At 38.1% G+C, this 14,656-nt stretch overlaps 3 protein-coding genes across 5 annotated transcripts; 1 reads left to right on the forward strand and 2 right to left on the reverse strand.

The window, feature by feature from the left end:
• Positions 1–108: 108 nt before the first annotated feature.
• LOC122352839 (regulatory factor X-associated protein) lies at positions 109–2,463 on the forward strand. The gene is made up of 3 exons (XM_043250541.1): positions 109–728; positions 836–946; positions 1,694–2,463. The coding sequence occupies exons 1-3, from the start codon at positions 363–365 to the stop codon at positions 1,787–1,789; spliced, it is 573 nt and encodes a 190-aa protein (XP_043106476.1). The 5' UTR covers positions 109–362; the 3' UTR covers positions 1,790–2,463.
• smad9 (SMAD family member 9) lies at positions 1,782–8,920 on the reverse strand. Of its 3 annotated transcripts, none has more exons than XM_043250540.1 (8): positions 8,684–8,920; positions 7,904–7,955; positions 6,823–7,346; positions 6,461–6,718; positions 6,257–6,364; positions 5,109–5,330; positions 3,742–3,998; positions 1,782–2,899 (listed from the first exon to the last, which is right to left on the reverse strand). In XM_043250540.1, exons 3-8 carry the CDS (start codon positions 7,235–7,237, stop codon positions 2,756–2,758), a joined length of 1,404 nt encoding a protein of 467 aa, XP_043106475.1. In that variant the 5' UTR covers positions 7,238–7,346; positions 7,904–7,955; positions 8,684–8,920; the 3' UTR covers positions 1,782–2,755. The 3 variants fall into 3 exon arrangements, with proteins under 3 accessions (XP_043106475.1, XP_043106474.1, XP_043106473.1); XM_043250539.1 differs by having other exon boundaries at positions 6,257–6,367; positions 7,904–7,952; positions 8,684–8,917; XM_043250538.1 differs by having other exon boundaries at positions 6,257–6,367; positions 8,684–8,917.
• Positions 8,921–9,847: 927 nt separating this feature from the next.
• alg5 (ALG5 dolichyl-phosphate beta-glucosyltransferase) lies at positions 9,848–14,596 on the reverse strand. The gene is made up of 10 exons (XM_043250522.1): positions 14,311–14,596; positions 13,887–14,055; positions 12,754–12,800; positions 12,469–12,537; positions 12,290–12,382; positions 11,925–12,038; positions 11,681–11,740; positions 11,439–11,590; positions 11,227–11,312; positions 9,848–11,083 (listed from the first exon to the last, which is right to left on the reverse strand). Exons 1-10 carry the CDS (start codon positions 14,374–14,376, stop codon positions 10,968–10,970), a joined length of 972 nt encoding a protein of 323 aa, XP_043106457.1. The 5' UTR covers positions 14,377–14,596; the 3' UTR covers positions 9,848–10,967.
• Positions 14,597–14,656: the final 60 nt, after the last annotated feature.

Genomic DNA, 14,656 nt, shown 5'->3' on the forward strand with positions numbered 1-14,656 from the left:
GCAAACGTAGTTTTAGTCCAGCGTGTTGCAGTATCTGCGCCGCTGCGTGGTGCCGCTAGAGGGCGCAACACTCATTTGATCCCACAGGCGAGTCTCTCTTTCTGCGGCGGCCATCGCGCTTTTGTTTTTGTCTTGACAGGAGTCCTTCACGACTCCTATTTTTCAGTTTTTATATATTTATTGAGTTACTTGTATGTACAAACTGGGATTTTTTTTTTTAATAACAATAATATAAAAATCAGCCTGATGTAAAAATATTAGCTCATTTATTCTATGCCGAGTTCACAAAAAGGCAAGTTTGGTAGGCTCATAAGGGGTCGGATGACAGGCGAGCGTTTTAAGTTTGACTCTAAAAGGACAAAATGAGCGACAGCGTACATCTCAGTTTAGCAAACACGGGTAAAGACGGGCAAACCTTGGCAGCCGCGGACAGCATCGACCAGGACCAGGAGAGCTTTGCGTACGACGCGGAAGATCCGGGCGAAGAAAGCGACGCTCCGGAGGCGAGAGACGGCGCGGTCAGCCCGGAGGAGCTCAACGACGACGAGACGTCCGGAGAGAGCGAGAACGTGCCCAAGACCTGCATCTATGACGGCTGCACCGAGACCACGACGCAGGTGGCCAAAGCCAGGAAGCCCTGGATGTGCAAGAAACACAGGAATAAAATGTACAAGGACAAGTATAAGAAAAAGAAAAGCGACCAGGCCATGTCGTCGGGAAAACTAGACGTAAGAAATGCTCATTTAGTTGAAATATCAGCTTCAATAAATGCATCGGTTAACTATCTTTATTAGCGTATTTGACTTTATTTTATCTGTTTATCTGTGACGTAAAGGAGGGTTCGGAGGAGAGGCCTGTATCTGTTACTAAGCAACGGCTGGGTACCATGGGAGACAGACCCGCCAGACCGTCCCTCATTGAGCAGGTGCTGAACCAGAAGAGACTGGTAAGAGCAGCTCATATCTGTCGTGAAACAAACCTATACAGGCCATTCCGGCTTCTTCTTCTTTTTGTAATTGAATTGAATGAAAAAGGGCCAGATCCTGACGATTATTGCGTTACAAATCATTTTTAACCCAGAAGGGACAGCATCCATAACCACAGCATATTCTTTAGGAGTGATTGAGATTTTACATTTCGACAAAAATTACATATAAGTTAACATAAGATATGCTTATTAATCCATATAAAACATCTTTGGTGAAAAATTATTTTGATGAATTAGATTCCAAGAGAGAAGCATTTGTTTGTGAAAATTGAATAACTTTAATGGAAGTTTAGAAAAACAAAAACTTGTGGAAAAGTACATTGAGGAATAATATTCCATATACTAGTTTTAGTGTTTTTTTATTGTTTAATCCAGTTTACTTTAAAAGTATAATTAAGAGTGGTAAAATCTAAGAAGATAAAACCTCCATTTTCAGTTGTGTTCATCACATAAATCTTGAAGTTATTTAATATGCAATGCAAAAGAAAATGTATATAAATAATAAAACCTTAATTCAGCTATATATATATTGATTGACTGATTGTGTGAGCTGTTATTTGGTTAGTAAACTGTATGTATTTTAAAAATGTTGCATGTGTATTTTATTTGTAATATAAATGCCATTCATATTTATATTAACCCAGTATTATTTCATAGCAAAGTGATATTTCCATAAGCCGATGTTGTGCTGTTTTATGGTTTCAGTCCCTGCTGAGGAGTCCAGAAGTCATCAGTTTTCTCCAGCAGCAGCAGCGTTTACTGACCACACAGAATCGAGCTCAAACACAGCACAACTACTGAAGACGTTTTACTCATTCTGTCAACGATTTAATGCAGACACATTTTCAATGACATTTTTTACAAATGGAAGTTTTCCATACTCCTGTGAGAACCGTGAGCATCTGTGACCTACAGCCATCCTCGAAGGTGTGGAGACTATCGACTAAAAACTTGGATATCCGACAAGGATCTGATTGATCTGAAGTACTTCTGTCATCATCAAGCTCTTTAGCTGCAACATCTACCATTCGTCAACCCCCCTGTCTTTTAGGTTTTTTAAATTGTCGATAGAAAACATAAAATGGCAGCTGATATCAAAACAAAAATGTTGGCGATCTTAATCTAATCTGTAATATTGTCACCAACGAAAGCTAGATTTTAGTTCCACCTTTTTTGCCACATCTTGACCACATCTGAAAGTAACATGCAAACAGAATTGTTCATCGGCTTTATTATTATTTTAAACATTGCTGAAGGCGTTCCAATGAAGTTTTATCAATCTTGTGCAGTTTTCAGCTTTAAAAGCATTAATACTTATGGATTTTTTAGGTCGGAAAATAAACAGGCACAAATAAATGATTTTTTTTTTGTATTACAAGAACACGAAAACTAACGCAAATGAAAAACAACATGAAATGTTATGGAAGATACATATTAGTCAAAATATGACACGAATAAAACATCTCCTGATCAAGTACCCGCCTAAAACATTCCTTTGGCTTCCTATTAGGGAGTTTCGGTCTGAATTGATCTCAGCTACTACGTACTGTAAAGAAGTAGTACTGTTTTTGTCTTTATTAAAATCATTGCAACACTCATCTAACCACTGCTTACTTAGAATGATATTGTACATATTTCCAGGATGATCCTATAGCAGTACCATAAACATCCAATGAAAAGATATTTTCACAAAAGAAAGAGCATTATGTGTCTCGGGGCACTATAAAAGTCTATCGGAGAGCTTTATTCCCCTTGTTCTGTAGTGCATTAGGACACGGAGGAAATAGGATTGTGTGGGGAGCCCATCTGGGTCAGAACTTTGTCTAGCCACTGCAGCGGCCCATGCAGGTGGATTTCTATCCAGCAGGGGGTGCTGGTGACATCCTGGCGGTGGTACTCTGCTCCCCAGCCCTGAGAAGAGGACACATTTCATTTTCAATAATTGGCCGTGTTCATTAACAAATCAACAACAAATCGCCACAGTGATACAAATATTAGAACAGCAGCACCTAAAGAAATCGCAAAAATAACCTTGCATTTAATTATATTTTAGTTCAGGAGTTATCGCATCTCTTTTTTTTAAAAATCTAAATGCATATAAATCAAGCAGGAAAAATTGTATGCGTCATATCAGTTAGTAACCGGAGAACTCTAGAGCTATGGGATCTGCAGTGTGTTTTGGCAGAGCAACGGCCATAAAACAGCGAGCCAGAGATTAGAATAACTACATATTAAGTTTGCATAGCAACACATAGAAGATTTTCTATTTGGAAGTGCTAAACACCTCTAGAGCCGTTAACTTGTGAATGACGCTGATGACCTCCTTTCTGAATCAGCGATAGTGATAAACAGCACCTTTCAACCATATTAATGCTTAATTCTCTTGGCAACAGACTCGTACATGAAATACTATATACCATTACATTTACATTTACATTTTGGGTGGAGAAAAAGAAAAAAGTTTTCTAGGTTCAGGGAAACTTGAATCTGTTCTTATTCAGAATGCATTCTATTTAATATAAAAAAAAATGATACCAAATGGTGCTTGCACATGCATTCTGTATATTCACACATAACCTTACAAAGATACTTTAGTATCATTAGTTTTATTTACTACTTAATCGGTGACATCGCAGTGACTCTACCACTCTAGTCTGATCTTTTTAGTGAATCAAAACCAAAAGAAAATACTGTTAACGTGATGTTTATTGGTAGCTCGTGATGCACCGCGTATTCTGTATGAACCCGTTTACCTTGACAAAGCTCATCCTGATGGTGCACATCTTGGTAAGTTCATACACCACCTCGAAGCCGTGATTGACAGACTGTGACAGCAGCTGGGCAAACAGCTGGTTGTTGAAGATCTTCAGGCTGCATCCACTGGGGATCTTGCAGACAGTGGTGGGATGGAAACCGTGCTGGTAGTTACAGTTCCGACTCTGCACGAAAATACTGCTGTCACTCAGACACTCTGCATACACCTCTCCTCCGACGTAATACAAGTGCACACCTAAAACAAAACAGGAAGGCTTTAAAATTGCACTTTTATCATTTAAAGTCATGAAAATTAAAATCACAAAATATCATTCTTTTTATATAACAGCTTTCACTTAACCAATATTCAATAAGCTATTTTTTATTTTAGTAAACTTGTGTTCAGTCTCATTCCATTCTAATATGCAACCAGTAACTATTATGAGTTAACAGTGCATTTCACTTATACCTGTACATTTAATTTCCTTAATAATGCTATTTTCTTGAAAACGACAGATTTAGGTTTGCAATTACAAATTATTAATTAAATATAGCCAGATAACCAGGGTTATTATTGTTAACTGTAATGAAAACTATATACAGCAACTAATTGAAATATAATTAAATTGTAGCAGTAAATTTTACTAAAATCTCAGAAGTAAAAATAAGTGAAATTTACAAAACATACAAATACTTTAAACTTAAACAGTAACATTAAAAAAACGGATGCGCATTAAATGATTACAAATGAAAGTAAAATGAGTAGTAGTACATAAGTGTATATAAATGATGCTAAAATTACACTGCTTTACAGGTCATCAAAAACAATAAAAGTAATCATTTCTACAGCACAGGGTTATATATCCACCTTTGAACTCGGTAAGTCCCAGAAATCACTCTCCCCAAAGCCAGCATTCATCACGTTTTATCACGTGCCAAACGGAAACCTTAATAATCTCCATTCTCCTGAAGCATCCTGATCTGGATTATGTCGCTGTCCTTGGCGCTCTTCCCGCCAGGATCTCTCACACAAGTAGATGGAAGTCAAACTTGGCCTCCGTCCATCTGTGCCCAGCATGCGTATGTGTGCATACTCTGTAACCTACGGCAACACTTAATGTCTTTCCAACACTGGCTCAGTGACGCTCATCTAGCGCCCTGAGAAAAGCCAACATTTGTATAATGTGGACTCTATCTGTCTCGCTGCCTTTCAGTTTTTTTATTACCTTCTCTTGGAACCGCATCAACTGATGGCATTATCATCCGCACGATCTTCTCAGAACAACTGTGTTTTATGGCTCTTTCTGATGCCGAAAAACTAATTAAAGATGAAATCATTTAAAGAATTGCGAAACTTGCAACAAACCTTTGCCTATGTGTCTGCGAGTGTGTTCAATGGTGGAGTTTCGGTTGACGTTGGAGAGCAATCCGAGGCAGAAGCGGTTCTTGTTGTTGGAGGGGTCCGTGAAGCCGTCGACGAGGATGCTTCTGGAAGAGGCATGGAACGTCTCACCCACCCTGTTGTTTAGCTCATAATATGCCACTGAACACCAGTATTCTGGTTCCTCATAACACACCGGCCTCAAGTCTGAGGAAAAAAAAAAAAAAAGTACAACACCTCGTAAAATTTAGATTCGTTCATTTTCATGACGCATTTTAATCAGCGTTATCATGTTTACGCTTTCATTGTTTGGGCACACCAGATTGGAATCATTTTTCCCAAGAACTTAAAAACTATTTTATCGGATTCAAAAGACTGAAATATTTACATATTATATATCCAAATATAAATATAGGATTTTTTCATAAATTCTAATTTTACTTACTGTTTTAAATTATAGGTTAGGGTCCACTAACACCAAGAACAATAACTAAAAAGATATAATAGCTATAATAGAATAATAACTATATTATCATTGTTTATTATAATATAAGTGCTTGCTGCAGTTTCTACATTTGCAGATTTAAATACTCAAGCTGATTAAAGTTGGATTCTGATTGGCTCAGTGTCAATGTTACATCAAATTGCTTAACATTTTTGTCAACTACATATTTAATATGCATGTGTTTGTATGTATGCATTTATGTATATATATATATATATATATATATATATATATATATATATACACACACAATAAATATATGCAGAATACACACATTTATTTTGATTAAATATATATGTTTATTTTATATTTTCAGTTTTTCATTTTTAATTTTAGTCTTTTTCTTCAAATATTTTTTTCAGATTTAATAATTCAATGTGCTGCTTTTAATTTCAGTTAGTTGTTAGTCAAGTGAATATTTCTAGTTTCTGTTTTCAATTTTTAACTGAATTTTATTTTCATCTAATCTTTAATATTTTATTTGACTATAGCTTTATTTTAATGAACAAAGACTATTTTTTGACAGTTTTAGTTATTAACAACACTGTAAATGAGTGGGTGTGTTCACAACATTTGCACACTTTAATGTACAAAATGCACTTTAAGTAGATTTAGTCCAGAGTCTCACCTCTATGCGGGGCTGACAGAATGAGTTTATTGGTGTTGGAGGATTCCCCTGGTTTCACATCCTCAGACGGAGGGGTCTCCATCATACTGTAGGGTGGCGGAGGCGTCTCTGCTGTGGAAGGACACGTTTTTGAACGACCAATCAAATAAAATGTTTGAAAAAAAAAAAAAAAAAAATCATCGATAACATGTTTTTTTGTTTTACCTGTAATTTGGTAGGGGCTGCCAGGTTCGGTCCCACTGCTGGGGGAGTTGGGGTAGCTGTGTGCGGTCGGGGACTGGTTTAAAGAGCTGGAGGGGGATGAAGAGAATGAGCTACAGGGCATCGCTGGGAAGGAGTCTGGGTAAGTGGCATTCTGGGGCATGAGAGGCTCGTTGTGTAGGGAAGCATTTCTGAACTTTGCCAATAAGCTGTGCTGGGGATTAAACTCACTGTGACGTGGTACAAGAACCGGGGGCAGAACTGTTTAAAAAAAAAAAAAAAGTTACTTACAGATGCATAAAACGATAATCGATATGGAGACAAAAAAAAACAACAAGATAAGTGGTTTGTGTATTGATTTCTACCTGGCGTCTCCACGCGGCGGTAATGATATGGATTGATGCAGATCTCCTTTTGCTTAGAGCCGAAAGGAAACTCGCAGCAGTCCAGCGCTTTGAGCTCATGGTGGGACTGAAGATCCGGCCAGCGCCACACTCTGCAGTAGATAACGTGCGGCAGGCCTTTACGGTGAGACACCTGGAGCCTTCCGTCCAGGGACCGAGGAATGGTAACGCATTTACTGGGCTGGCCAGGACAGCTCAGAGCCTTTTCCAGCTCTTCCATGGCCCCTTTTTTCTTCTTGAGCTTCTTTACGAGGGAATCCACAGCCTTTTCCGCCCACTTTTCCTCCTCGTCTCCTTGTTTCCAGCCCAGCAGCCTTTTAACAGCTGGACTGGTGAAGGAGAAGAGGGACGTGATGGATGTAGTGGAGTGCATCATGTGATGGATTTTTCTCAGAGCTTTGGGTAAATCTGTTTTAAATCACTCCAACCCAGGAACCTCAGTTTATTTCTTTAAGATACAGGCGGATATAGAAAAAAGCATTAATCTGTTGGGGGGAAAAAAAGAAAAAAAGAATCATGTCAGGTATACATTTAAATAATAAAATGATAAATTAATAATAATTGGTAACATTCTAATTATTTGATAATCGAATTAAATAAATTAACACATAAATGTTATTTCATATTGTTTAACATTTAAAAAAATATTTAATTGTTTAATATAATTTAATTTTAAAAAGTACAAATTAAAAGTCCCTGTTGTAGTCAAATTTTTTTTTTTTTTTACATTATATACTTATTTAAATATTTAGTTACAAATGTGCTTAATAGTCATGAAAATAATGCCAAACCATGTCAAAATCTAAATTAATACTAAGTAAAATGTATTTTTTTCTTATGAATTTGGTGTCAATTGTGACAAGAGTATATTATTTTGTCAGAATCATTCTATTAGGGTATAATTTATTGGAGTAAAACATTTCCTATGCAGATTTAAAGATCTTGTTCTGCAACCCAACACCATGCATGCTGGGATTTCTGAATTAGTGCTGAGCTGTTCGTGCTGTCAAAAGGTCCTACTGTGTCTCTCTCAGGACCTCACCTATTCGTCCTCTCCTTTCCTGCCGAACCTTTCCGATGCAGAAAACGATCTGCTAAAAAAAAAAAAAAAAATCAATGCAGTTTGAGCATTAGAAACCAGAGATGCTTGCTTCCATCTTCGGCCAGACTGGGCAAATAATAGCTTCTGAAAATATTATCGCATGCGATGCTAGAGGTGTTAACACACCCCTAACTAAATCAAATATCCACAGGAGAAAAACGAGACCATACTGGACTAACAGCGGTGCACGAAATCACGCTTTGGTTTCAAAGGCAGGGGCAGGCAGATCAATTGAGGGTGAATTCATCTGCTCTGCTCTCAAAGGCAGTGTGTCCTTATGAAACTGGCGTCTGGCAGTCTGAGTGCTGAGATAGGCTTAATCACCTAACTCCCCCGCAAACGCGCGTACACATCCTTTCCATCAACTTCGCTTTGTTTTGGCTTTAAGAAACGCCGTAATGTTGCATTCAGCACTTTTGTTTGATAAAAACTATTCCAGGTGCCACAACCGTCGCAAGACGTCTCTGTGTGGAGCAGCATCTTTAAACAGCAAGTGGCATAACAAACAGCATCTGTTCACGCAGCCTACCGCGTTACATGGGTTTGAGCAAGAAGCAACAAGTTTTAACGTGAGGTTAATAAAAGTTGATAAAAGTTAACAGAAAAGCGGAGACTTGTCAAGACGTAGTCTTGTAATTCGCAAAACGTTTAATTAAATCCTGAAATAAAGTCAAGTAATATCTGAAGTCTATCTATAACAATACGTGATTTATTCCTTACCTTAACGTGAGGAGTCGAGTAACAATCCACGCGGTCGGGTAATTCCGCGAAACAGCCGAACGCCGGATCTCGCGCCGATCGGAGGTGTACAGCGCGTGTGTTTGGATGGAGCGAGCGCCGCGGCGTCAGTCTGACTGGAGCCTCAGTGCCTTCGTGCGGAATTCATCCGCAGCTCCTGGAACTATCCCAGGACGTCAGACATACACAGGGATCATCCCATTCAAAAAGAGCAGCTCGAGACTCTCTCTCTCTCTCTCTCTCTCTCTCTCTCACACACACACACACAGGCCTGTTATTGAGGGAAAACGGCTCGTTGTGGGCAGCGGCGTTTCACTTTTAATTTGTTTTCAGGGTCAGATGACAAGTGCGGACAGTCGCTTTCCAGTTCACAGGAAGCGATGCACCTTTTTGGACAAGGTTGTAAACGGAAAGTGATTCACAGAAGTTCGAGACTTTTTTTCTCAAAAGAATTTCTAGAATGTGACCCAAGAGACTTTCAGTTAGACATCTGAAAGAATAGGTAGCGCAACCCAAACTGTAATAATATATATACACACACACACACACACACATATATGTGTATGTATGTGTGTGTATATATATATATATATATATATGTATGTGTATATATATATATATATATATATATATATATATATATATATATATATATATATATATATATATATATATATATATATATATATATATATGTTATGTGTGCATACACAACAAAAATACGACTAGAAATCGATCCCGAAGAAAACACTGTTGCCCTGGTTTCCCCAAAGGAACACAAATTTTGATAAAGAGCATATTCTCAATTTAATCCCACTTTTGCGGCTACGGAAACGTTGTTTGTGAACTCTGTTGAACTACATTTTAATATATATATATATATATATATATATATATTATTCATTTTTTTTTTTTTTAATATACATTTAAGACATCGCCCAACCTTGTTTTGCTAATTTCAACGCTAACACTGGAATTACTTGGATCAAGTAAAAAAAAAACAAACAAAAAAAACAGGTGCTCGTTACAAAAAAAATATACATGTTGTGTTGTTTGTGAACACATAACTGATATATTTTTAGCAATTAAAAAGTAGAAGCTTGTTCAAGTATAAATGTAAATTGTCATAGCACAAATACAAACAGATTGAATGTCAGATTGGCGGAGTGCCAAAGCGTTTATCGATAGCACTACTTTTCGTGCGCTCCTCGGCGCGGATGGATACACTTCGATTGTGAGCGTACAGTGACTTGTCCAGTTAATGACGCAAGCCAGGATGGCGACAGAGAGTCTAGAAGTTTGACATTTTCACAGTTTACAACAACTGCAGGGGAACGTAACAATACTCCCAATAATGACAGCTCGCATATTTAGTGTTCTCTGTGATCAAATGAGTTTGGAAGGGGGAGCTCGCTTCCAATAAAAGGGCACTGCAAAATGATCCTCTTCAATCAAGGTGCACAGGATCATATACATTCCTGACGAGGCTCTATATTTAGGGCTTTCAGACGGGAAATATAATACATCAATTGCTGCTTAAATCACTGATCTTAAAAAAAATTATCAGTGTAAAATATTGAAATACACCCTCTTAGAGTGGCTGACAAGATACAGGGGCTGAATAAGAACAAATGCCTTCCTGGTGGAGAGAAAGGAAGGACAAACAGGATACTCTCTCCAGGGTGCAGAGCAGCCCATTGAGTAAACCACATTAAAAAGCCTTGAGCACATGCCAGACCATGGACCATTTCAGTCGGTCAACTGTGTTTTTAAACCTTATATGCGTGGGATAAGTGAGTTAAAAATGGATTTGGGTGGCACTGATGTTAAACATTCAAGTGCACACCACTTTCATTTCTTTCAAAATTGCAAATGTGGACCAGACGTTATTATTTGATGATACAAAATCTGCAAAAAAAAATGAATAAAAAGAACAATCTTTTTACAAGCAAACATTTAAAATTACTTGTACATGCTGAAACACTGATTATATATATTTTTTTATTTGGCCAAGAACCATCTGCCCATTTTTAAACCAAAACCTACTACAGTATGTAAAAGAAAATATGGAAAACAGCAATATTACAAAAAAAAAAAAAAAATACAAGGGCCATCCCCTTATGTGGTCACGGCACGGTCAGTGATAATAAAATGCTAATGTTGTTCACCGACTGCATTCACAGTGCACTCATTGCTGGCAAGGGGCTGTGTGCTCAACCGGCGGCCCCTGATCGCTCAGGAACAGCACACTAAGCAGTAACAACAGCTACTGAGTTTTTCTCTCAGACTTCAGCTTCCAGGCACCAGTGAGGTAACGCAGTCTGATAAAGACTAGATCCCGGCCCATCTGTAGCCAGCTCCAGAACGGCACCAACTTTGACCCTAAAATGTGCAATAAAACAAGCCTTCATTACCTCATAGAGGGACATAACCTTCATTTTTTTTGACGTACTGCTAGAAGAAAGAAAGTGTTTTAATTGCCTGCTCTTTAAGTGCAATTATATTACAGAACTGACAGCACAGACCTTCAATCTCTGTCCAGTTAACAGCCACTTCTGCTACAGGGATATCAAAACACTGAGCAATGAAGAGAAGTTCGACATCAAATGCCCTGCAAGGACAAAAACATTTCAAGTTTTAAATAAAAAAATAATAATCTAAAATGTGCTTCTTGGAATTAGATGCTCTGAAAATGAAAATATGCAGAAACGCCCTTCAAGCTTTTGAGCCTCCTTACCAGCGTTCCACATGCAGGCTGGAGAAGGTTTTCAAGGCAGCTTCACGGGTGAAGAGCTTAAAACCACACTGTGTGTCTTTAATCCCTCTCACACAGAAAAACCACACCAGGAAGTGGAATCCATACATCAGAAACGTTCGGAACAGAGACCGCTGTCACAAGCAGTAAAAAAGAAGAATGAAAAATGTTTTCTCTCGTGAACATTAACTGTCGTGCTCCTGCGTTTTGTGAAACCGTGTTACCTGAGCCACCGATTCTTTTTCTAGGTGAGCTCTGGATCCACAGGAGATCGCCATGTTATCCTGCATGGACACATGAGAAAAACATTTTCAGATGCAATGAGATCTTTTGGCAAGGAAAGGTCTGTTGGTAATCTGATAACCGCATCTCCTGGCTAAACTTCAAAGAGACATTTATTCCACGCACCAACAAGCGACTGGCAATACGCTGCCAGCCTATTTTTATTTACAAAAAGTTTAGTCTTACAGGCTTCTCGGTGATGCTCTCAAGACCTTCTTCGACCTTTTCAATGTCAGCGAATTTAGTGGCTCCGTCTGCGTCAGCCATAAGAATGAGGCGCCCGCGACTGCTTAGAGTTCCCTGAGTAGAGATAAACACAATAAGAAACAAAGTTCAATAACTTATTAGCTAAGCTTGTGTGAAATGAGGCTTTTAGATGAGATTGAGAACATACTTAAAACTTTCAGGCATCGAGCCATGCGACTGATTAACTATTGAGTTTCTTCACATTCCCAGCTGAGCGCAAACAGCATCTTTGTTATGTCTCTCACTAGATTTCATCAGAAACGTGGATAATGCACAAGTAGAATTGGGTGTTTTTGTATTGTTACCATTCTCACTGCACCGCCTTTTCCCCGGTTCTTCACCAATGTCAAAACTCTCACTTTTTGCGCTCCATACTTCTTTGTGTATTTCATGGCAACCTGAGGATAGAAGCATTCAGTTTGAAAGCGTGTACATTAACTATTTTATTCATTAGTATTGATTATTATATTAAAAATAAAATGACCTCTGTAGTTTTGTCTTTGCTGCCGTCATCTACCACAATAACTTCATACTTGAATGATGGATTCTCCTTCTGTAAAGTCAACAAGAAGATACAGCAGATTAACTAAAGTAAAAGTAAAACTACAGCACTGCCATCTAGTGGTAAAACGTTTAAAAACACATTAACAGCCAGTCCACAGAAGTACTCTTAAAAATTAATTTCTGGATTCACAGGTGAACTATATTTACCTACATTTGTACTGAAAAAAAAAGAACCTAATCATTAAATCATAATGAAATACTGGACCTGTCTTTTCTCCAGGTATTCCATAGCTTCATCCATCATAACAGGCACTGTGACAGGACAGAGATTTGCATTAACAATATAAATCCTCTTATTGCCAAGAACAGATTAATCATTTTGAGCCATGTGAAAATTATATACTTTGGCAATCAAAAGTCTTATACACAACACAATTTATTTGTTAAAAAAATACATTAAAAATAGTTTCCTATTTGAATCAAATATGTATTAAAACATAAAAATCTTCACCAGCAATTACTCCAGTATATAATAATAAAAATAATGATAAATTCAAGTATTTTTTGTATTTGAAGCCTTGGTGATCTTAATGGGATAGTTCACCCAAAAATAAGCTTTACTCAATCTCAAGCCATCCTAAGCGTATATGACTGTTATTTCAGACGAATGCAATCAGTTTTATTAAAAATGTTGTGGCTCTTCTAAACTTTATAATGACAATGAACGAAGGTTGAGATTTTGAAGCTCAAAAAAAAAAGAGCTTACATCCATCATTAGAAGCGCTCCACAAGCCTCCAAGGGGTTAATAATGGCCTTCTAACCCGAAGCAATACATCTGTGCAAGATCTTTATAAACTGTAATTTCTAGCTTTCACTAACTAGCGTACAAACATTCATGAGAGTTATGTTTCAGTGGACAATATAGGACACAGCCGTAGCAGAAGCTCTTTAAGAAAATGCTAGTCTCACAAGAACCAGGTTTTGTTTACAGCAAAGGAAAACAGCCTCCTCTAGGCCTATAGCGATCTTCTGTACAAATACTTGTTTTGTACTTCTAATTCATGACCTATGTTTTGTTTAGCTCTCTCCGCTGCATGCCTGCATTTGTACCTTCCTGCCAGAAAAAAACCTACATCCTACATTATCCACTGAACTCATAAATGCCCATACGATAGTTTGCGGAAGATAGAGATACGGTTTATAAAGTTTCAATGAGCATTTTTTCTCATACAAATGCATCACTTCAGAAGGCCTTTATTATCCTCTTTGAAGGCACGTGGAACGAAACTAATATTTGACCAACATTCACTGCCTTTATAAAGCTTGGAAAACTTCATACCAAACTTCTGAAGCATTATTGGATACACATTACTGCATATACCGTCAAAACAACTCACATCTGAGCTCCTCGTTGTATGACGGGACGACTACGGACAGCTCCAGTGATGGAGGGTCCATGAGGCTGGGAAAAGACTCCTCCTTGCCATCCGCCGCCAAGAAGCGTTTCTCCTTCTCATGGCAAGTCTGTTCTACCATGTTAGCACTGACATGGGCAAAGACAACAACCTAAAGACAAGAACAGGTGTGACACAGGGGAGTAACTAACTTGTTCAACTGGATGAATCGGTGAAGCTCAACAAAAGTGTCTCTATATATGCACAAGTAAAAACACCTTTCTTCCATTAAAATGCTTGACGTTTCTATTTACAAAATAAAAAAATGGACAACAGCAATCTAAGTAGCCTCACAAAACATCCACATGACAAAATAAGCATGCATGAAAACATCACATTCTAATAATAAGAAATCACACAAATATACCAATAATAAGACGATCAGCGCCAGGATCAGCGAATACTGCAATAAGTCATATAAAGGGAAATCCATCCTCCATATACCAGTGAACACTGCACTGAAGGGAAGCTGTCACCAGTGAATATCTAAACTACCCTACAGAAGCATACAGAGCAGCCTTAAAACGAGCCTACCGGCGCCTTCGTGAGGCGGGACATATATGAATGGGTGTCGTGCTAAATTACGGAATAAATAGTTAAATCTCCATTGTTGAACTTTACTTCCAGTCACAGAGAAACACCTACGCGGAAGTCGTCCTCACAAACCACATCATCACAGCGGGAGAAGAACACGCGGCGCGGCGCGGAGGAGC

This window comes from Puntigrus tetrazona, chromosome 10 (genome assembly GCF_018831695.1).
Source record: "Puntigrus tetrazona isolate hp1 chromosome 10, ASM1883169v1, whole genome shotgun sequence".
Lineage (NCBI taxonomy): Eukaryota > Metazoa > Chordata > Actinopteri > Cypriniformes > Cyprinidae > Puntigrus > Puntigrus tetrazona.

Coding starts and splice junctions, on each gene's coding strand:
- alg5 (XM_043250522.1), bottom strand. CDS start 14,376: ATGGATTTCCCTTTATATGACTTATTGCAGTATTCGCTGATCCTGGCG. Junction 12,801..13,886: donor ATACAACGAGGAGCTCAGAT/GTGAGTTGTTTT, acceptor GTCCTGTCACAG/TGCCTGTTATGATGGATGAA. Junction 11,591..11,680: donor AAAAAGAATCGGTGGCTCAG/GTAACACGGTTT, acceptor TGCTTGTGACAG/CGGTCTCTGTTCCGAACGTT.
- LOC122352839 (XM_043250541.1), top strand. CDS start 363: ATGAGCGACAGCGTACATCTCAGTTTAGCAAACACGGGTAAAGACGGG. Junction 729..835: donor TGTCGTCGGGAAAACTAGAC/GTAAGAAATGCT, acceptor TGTGACGTAAAG/GAGGGTTCGGAGGAGAGGCC. Junction 947..1,693: donor TGCTGAACCAGAAGAGACTG/GTAAGAGCAGCT, acceptor TTATGGTTTCAG/TCCCTGCTGAGGAGTCCAGA.
- smad9 (XM_043250539.1), bottom strand. CDS start 7,237: ATGATGCACTCCACTACATCCATCACGTCCCTCTTCTCCTTCACCAGT. Junction 6,719..6,822: donor CCGCCGCGTGGAGACGCCAG/GTAGAAATCAAT, acceptor TTTTTTAAACAG/TTCTGCCCCCGGTTCTTGTA. Junction 6,368..6,460: donor CAGCCCCTACCAAATTACAG/GTAAAACAAAAA, acceptor GTCCTTCCACAG/CAGAGACGCCTCCGCCACCC.